Below are 7449 nucleotides of genomic sequence, written 5' to 3' on the forward strand. Positions count from 1 at the left end.
AAAAAAAAAAAAAAAAAAAATAGGCACAATGGCACGTGCCTGTAGTCCCAGCCATTAGGGAATTAGGGAGGCTGAGACAGGAGAATTGCTTGAGCCTGGGAGTTCCAGGCTGCAGTCAGCTATGATCGTGCCACTGCATTCCAGCCTTAGTGAGATCTGATCTCAAAAAAAAAAAAAGTATTTTTTTTATACTTCATCATTAGCTTTATACAAGCTATATTTTAATAAATTAACCAGAAATGTATATACAGACCAGCAAGACTTTCTGTCAAATGGGTATCAGTCACAGGATTATTTTATTGATTCTGTCTAAAGTTTTTTCAGAATAGTTTCTGATTGTCTCTTTTCATTGTAACAGAGAGAGCAGAGTACGGTTACAGTTTTATGCTAATGATTCCCCACATTAGATTAAAAACCTAGCATTTTGTTCTTTTCCTGTCTCCGTCATCATTCACATGGAGAAGTAAGAGTTGGCAAACAACTCCGTAACCAAACTGCCCTGAGGCAGTTTCCTTCAAATCACTCCCAAGAATAGATATTTATGACATTCAAATAAAGGGTCTTTGGGAGCAAATTAATTTATTAGGGGGAGAGGGAGTTATGGGGAGGATTTTAAATTACTACTGCCTGGATGTGATGAAGAAATAAAAAGTAGTATAATCCAATAGCTCACTATCCTGCATTTCTTTGCTTCTCTCTATAGAATCATTTTGGAATAAGAGTACCCCTGAATATAATAGCAGTAATATTTCAAGAGAACTCAAATTGTTATTGGACTTTATAATAAAATAACAATAGAGCTAACTAGTGACTCCTCCTGAAGTAAATCTCATAATGAAGTTAGACTGAGTTCTGAGACATTCAAGAAAAAGTTCCGGTCTTGTTGCTAAAGATTGCCACCCTTCTAGAGCCTACGTAAAGTTCAAAGAGATGGTAGCCATGTCTGCCACACGGAAGGAAGATAGTTCCTCAGCCTACATAAACCATTGTAGGTCAAAAAGCATATCATTCAGGTCAGAAATGAGATTGTGACAGCAAACAACTTTAGGATTTTTTTTTTTTGAGTCGAAGTCTCACTCTGTGGCCCAGCCTGGAGTACAGTCATGTTTCAGCAGTTCTCTTGCCTCGGTCTCCTGAGCAGTTGGGACTACAGGCACGTGCCACTGCGCCCAGCTAATTTTTTGTATTTTCAGTGGAGAGGGGTTTCACCATGTTGGCCAGGCTGGTCTTGAACTTCTGACCTCAGGTGATCCACCCACCTCGGCCTCCCAGAGTGCTGGGATTACAGGCATAAGCCACCATGTCCAGCCAGGATCTTTTTAAATTCTTGCCAAAACAAGAGTTTATATCCCACTCATACTGTATGCCTCACACTGATTAGTGGGGTGGTTGTAGGAGGAAAAGAAAAACAACATTTTAGAAAATAATAGCCAGAATTTTTCCATATTTGGTAAAAACTATAAACCAATCAATCCAAGGAGTTCAACAAGCCCCAAGCAAAGACCCCAGAATAATACTGGATAGAATTATCCTAGCTAGCTGTTTCAAGTACCAAAAGTTAAACTAGCTTTATAAAAGTAAAAGGTAGGCTGGGCGTGGTGGCTCATGGCTATAGTCCCAACACTTTGGGAGGCCAAGGCAGATGGATCATTTGAGCCCAGGAGTTTGAGACCACCCTGGGCTACATGGCAAAACACAGTCTACCAAAAATACAAAAAATTAGCCTGGGATGGTGGTGTGTGTAACTATAGTCCCAGCTACCCAGGAGGGTGAGGTGGGAGGATCACCTGAGCCCAGGGAGGTTGAGACTGCAGTGAGCCATGATCGTACTACTGCAGTCCAGTCTAGGGGGCAGAGTGATACCCTGACTCAAAAAAAAAAAGTAAAAGATAAATGTATTTAATAATATATGATTAAAATGTTGAAATTTTAGTAAAATAGCTATTTAGAAAGGTCTATATTTGTCTTTTCTTTAAGCATTCTGTAGTCTAAAAGGTGAAGTATATATGGTAGTAGTGTGAAAATTTAAGTAAACTTCTTAAACTTTTCTGTGCTTACAAAAACAAAAAATCAGATAAGTGAATATGAAGTTATTAAAAAGATAGAAAAGTAGATTTTAAAAATTCTTACTATTTGTTTCAAATCTGCTTCCTTTATGCTAAATTAGATGCTTTATGATTTCTTCGTGTTATGAGTATCTCCCAAAATCAGAATCAATTTGGACTATATACATGCACACAACCATTTTCTAGAAACAAAGAACTTAATTGAGCGTGTGTATATGTGTGTGTGTTTGTGTGTTGTGGGATGAATGAACTTTAGAAGAAAAGAGAAACGTGCTTTATTTTGTTAGCATAGGGCTGAACAAGTAGATTGGTAGGACATGGCTCTCTTGCTCTCTTAGAAAGAGTATAGAACACTTATTATTAATTTATGAGCACTTCTAAAGATTTAGGAGTAATAAAAAGTCTGGTACATTTAAGTAGTTGTATCTTTAATTTTTCTTTTTTTTTTTTAAGACAGAGTCTTGCTCTATCACCCAGGCTGGAGTGCATGGCACAAACTCGGCTCACTGCAACCTCTCCCTCAGCCTCCTGAGTAGCTGGGATTACAGGCGCCCACCACCATGCCCAGCTAATGTTTGCATTTTTAGTACCGATGGGGCTTCACCATATTGGCCAGGCTGGTTTTGAACTCCTGACCTCAGGTGATCCGCCCATCTTGGCCTCCCAAAGTGCTGGGATTACCAGTGTGAACCACCGCACCCGGCCTAATTTTTTCTAAATCATTGTGGACTTAAGTCCCATAACATTTTTCTCTATGTGTTTCTACAATTATATTTATTACTGGGCATGGTAGTATGCATCTGAAATCCCAGCTACTCAGGAGGCTAAGGGTGGCTGAGGCAAGGATCGCTTGAGCCCAGGAGTTCGAAGCTGTAATGCACTGTGTCATGCCTGTGAATAGCCACTGCACTTCAGCCTGGGCACATAATACCCTATCTCTAAAAAATAATAATAATAATAACATTTGTTGTTTCTTTTACTTTTAGAATTCTTGCCAGATTTCCCCATTTTAAATATGTCTTCTTTCTATAAATAGACCATATTTTAAATAATCTTTGTCCATACTTGAGCAAAAATACTAGAATAAATGGAACTTACTTTACTGATGAAGTTTATTACTTAGTTTGGCTAATTAAAAATAGAATTTTTATACTGTTTTATTGTTGATTAAAAATTATTTTATTTATAATCAAGATTACACCAGAATGATAAAGAAGACATTTGAAAAGTTTTTAAAGTTACTGTCTAACATATGAGCTTCTATCATGGGCCAATTGCTATTCTAATTCCTTTGCTTGTGTTATCTCATTTAATTTTATGAGATACTTATCAGCCTTATGAGGGTAGGTACTATTATTAGTCCCATTTCATAGAGGAGGCAAAAGACAAAGCAAGGGTCACATAGTTAGTGAAAAAGGGGAAATAAGATTCTACTCCAGTCTGATTTCTGAGCCCATACTCTATTCGTTATTATAATTTTATTTTAAAATACAAAACTGTTTATTGTATGTGGTTCTTTACAAATATGTTCACCAAAGACAGACATAATTTCACATGTAGCACCCAGTAAATTGAGGAAATTTGTCATTAAAATTTGAATAATTTTTTTATCTTGTTCACTTTTTGTAGCAGTGTTTTATTCTTCCCTTATGAATGTGAAGTTTTATTACCTTTTATAAAATAATTATTCTTCAATTCAAATACTTTATGTATCCATCACTTTATTTACCTACTGATTTATTTAGATTAGTGGATTCCTTTGGATAAAACTATATTATGTATGAAAGTAACTAAATATAATCATAATAGGAAATCTCATTTTACCTTGTTTAGTTTTCCTTTTCTATTTGACTTTTATGAGCAAAATTATATATATAAATAATAAATATACATAATATGTATTTATATTATGTATATATTATATAATATAAATATATATTATAAATATAAATAAGTTTTTTAGTGACATATGTAGCACACATGCATAAAAGTATACAAACCATAATTGTATAGCTCAGTCACAAAGTAAATCAATACCCATGTCTTCTGCTTTTAACAAATGCATACATTTCTGTGGTTTTATTCCTAGAATTGGAGCTGGGTCACAGGGAATACATATGCGCACTTTTATTTGATTATGCTTTCCAAATTGGTTGTAACAAATTATACCCCCATACTCTAAGTGTATGAGATTTCCTATTGCTGCATGACCTTACCATCCCTTGGCATCATCAGTCTTTATAGTTTAGCCATTCTTATGTATAGTGATATCTCCATAAGATTTTAATTTTCATTTTCTGTATGACTAATAATGATTCCCTTTGCATGTTTAACTATTTGAATATGATCTTATAAAGTGCCTTTCCAAACAGTCTCTTGCCTGTTTTTCATTTGTTGATCTTTTTCTTGATAATTTGTAGGAGTCATTTTATATACTTTGGATGAAGACTTTTTTTGATACATTATTTTTTCTTTAAAATTTTACATAGGTGGAATGAATGGCTGAATTATGATATATACATTCCTGACCTTCCTCGTGCTGCTCGACTTTGCCTTTCCATTTGCTCTGTTAAAGGCCGAAAGGGTGCTAAAGAGGTAAAGTATTTCAAAAGGAACAATTATGTTTACTTTTATCTTTATTTATTTATTTATTTTTTTAGGTAAAGATAGATGTTTATTTGACAAATAAAACACGTATAAATAAAGTAAATCTTTTTTTTTCTTTTTTTTATTATACTTTAAGTTCTAGGGTACATGCGTACAACGTGCAGGTTTGTTACATATGTATACATGTGCCATGTTGGTGTGCCGCACCCATTAACTTGTCATTTCCATTAGGTATATCTCCTAATACTATCCCTCCCCGCTCCCCTTACCCCACGACAGGTCCCGGTGTGTGATGTTGCCCTTCCCATGAATTATGTTTACCTTTAAAAACTCCTGATTATACCGCTGATTGAATTTTTTGACAAAATGGATGTTATTTTTTATGTAAGAAAATATTAATAAATCAAACCTGTTTTTAAATTTTTAATAAATATAGAAGAATACCTTGGGAGAGCTTCAGGAATTTATTTATGATGAATGTGTTTTGAGTTCTTATTGATACCATTTTTAAAAATGCAAAGTGACTATATAACAGGCATTGCATGCAAATATCTCATGCTTGCTTTGGTTCATATTTTCTATTTATAATTCAAATACATGTAATTTCAAATGGGGAAAAAGGAAAGAACGGGCTTAAGCTTTGAAAAATCAATTTTTTTTAGGTATTATATTCCCATTATTATAGAGATGATTGTTGAATTTTCCTTTCTGGCGAAGAAAAGTGTTTTGAAATGTGTTTTATAATTTAGACTAGTGAGTATTTTTCTTTGTTTTTTAAGGAACACTGTCCATTGGCATGGGGAAATATAAACTTGTTTGATTACACAGACACTCTAGTATCTGGAAAAATGGCTTTGAATCTTTGGCCAGTACCTCATGGATTAGAAGATTTGCTGAACCCTATTGGTGTTACTGGATCAAATCCAAATAAAGTAAGGTTTTTATTGTCATAAATTAGATGACAGTCTAATTTATATTGACTATAGTGGCATTCAAGCCTTCTCTCTTATGTATATATAATAGCTTTTCTTCCATCTCTTAGGAAACTCCATGCTTAGAGTTGGAGTTTGACTGGTTCAGCAGTGTGGTAAAGTTCCCAGATATGTCAGTGATTGAAGAGCATGCCAATTGGTCTGTGTCCCGAGAAGCAGGATTTAGCTATTCCCACGCAGGACTGGTAAGGCAAATCACTGAGTTTATTAAGTGTCAGTCATAATCTGTGGATTTAGGTACATACTTTCTTTATGGAAAAGGATTCATGTATTTTACTGGCATAGATACTGTGAGCTCTAGGACCAATACTGCAATAGAATTAAGTTCTCTGTATGCTAATATTTTTACTGCAACTCTGCTTTTTTAAAGCCCTGGCTTGCCTTCATTCATTTAACAAATATTTATTGAGTGCCAACTATGTGTAAAGCACTGGGAAAGGCACTAGGTTAATAAAGTCATGAACTAAACAGACTTTCATTGGGTATGCACTCTAATGGTGAAAATAGATATTAAGCAGATAGAAGCAGAAATATAACATTACAGTTGACCCTTGAACAGCGTGGATTTGAACTACACTGATGTACTTATATGTGGATTTTTTTCAATAAATACATTGGAAAATTTTTTGGAGATTTGTGACAATTTGAAAATACTTGGAGACAAACTACATAGCCTAGAAGTATCAAAAAAACTGAAGTTAGGTATGTCATTAATCCATAAAATATATGTAGATACAAGTCTATTTTATCATTTGCGACCATAAAATATACACAAATCTATTATAAAAAGTTAAAATTTATCAAAACGTACACACACAAACACAGACCATACATGGTACCACTCATAGTCAAGAGAAATGCAGAATACATAAAGATGCAGTATCAAATTGTATCTGCATAAAATTAACTGTAGTACATACTGTACTACTGTAATAATTTCATAGCCACCTTCTGTTGCTATTGTAGTAAGCTCAAGCGTTGCAGATATACACTTAAAATGCTATGTAGGCTGGGCACAGTGGCTCATGCCTATAATCCCATCACTTTGGGAGACCGAGGTGAATCACCTGAGGTCAGGAGTTCAAGATCAGCCTGGCCAACATGGTGAAATCCCGTCTCTACTGAAAATACAAAAAGCCAGGTGTGGTGGCATGTGTCTGTAATCCCAGCTACTTGGGAGGCTAAGTTAGGAGAATCGCTTGAACCGGGGAGGCAGAGGTTGCAGTGAGTCGAGATCACGCCATTGCATTCCAGCCTGGGTGACAGAGCAAGACTCTGTCTGAAAAAACAAAACAAAACAAAACAAACAGAAATGCTGTGTAATGCTGATCATCTCTACATGAGCACTTCATCACTTCAGTAAATTGTTTATTGCAGTAAAAAGTGATCTCTCTCAGTTCTTGGATATTTTTCGTCATGGTTAGTGCAATACCGTGAACACTGAATAACACTATGAGGCCTGTAAGGAGAGCCTCTAGTGATGCTGGAGGTGCTCTCAAGAAGCAGAGAAAAGTCATGACATTACAAGCAAAAAGTTGAATTGCTTGATGTATACCATATATTGAGGTCTGCAGTTGCAGTTGCCCTTATTTCAGACAGACAACGCATCTTGTAAACAGACAACATAAACTTTTGTTTGTTTGTTTTTGTTTTGTTGAGATGGAGTTTTGCTCTTGTTGCTCAGGCTAGAGTGCAATGGAGCGATCTTGGCTCACTGCAACCTCCGCCTCCCGGGTTCAAGCAATTCTCCTGCCTCAGCCTCCTGAGTAGCTGGGATTACAGGC

General features: G+C 35.5%; 1 protein-coding gene across 1 annotated transcript in view; it reads left to right on the forward strand.

Annotated features, from left to right (window-relative positions):
* The window catches only part of PIK3CA (phosphatidylinositol-4,5-bisphosphate 3-kinase, catalytic subunit alpha), a 94553-nt gene that overhangs the window by 61553 nt on the left and 25551 nt on the right, over window positions 1-7449 (forward strand). The window contains exons 7-9 of the mRNA XM_011958660.1: window positions 4556-4661; window positions 5453-5605; window positions 5716-5850. Of these exons, the coding sequence (XP_011814050.1) occupies window positions 4556-4661; window positions 5453-5605; window positions 5716-5850 (394 nt within the window). The remainder of the gene's footprint in view (window positions 1-4555; window positions 4662-5452; window positions 5606-5715; window positions 5851-7449) is intronic.

The sequence above is a fragment of the Colobus angolensis genome, unplaced genomic scaffold, assembly GCF_000951035.1.
Source record: "Colobus angolensis palliatus isolate OR3802 unplaced genomic scaffold, Cang.pa_1.0 Scaffold470, whole genome shotgun sequence".
Classification (NCBI taxonomy): Eukaryota; Metazoa; Chordata; class Mammalia; order Primates; family Cercopithecidae; genus Colobus; species Colobus angolensis.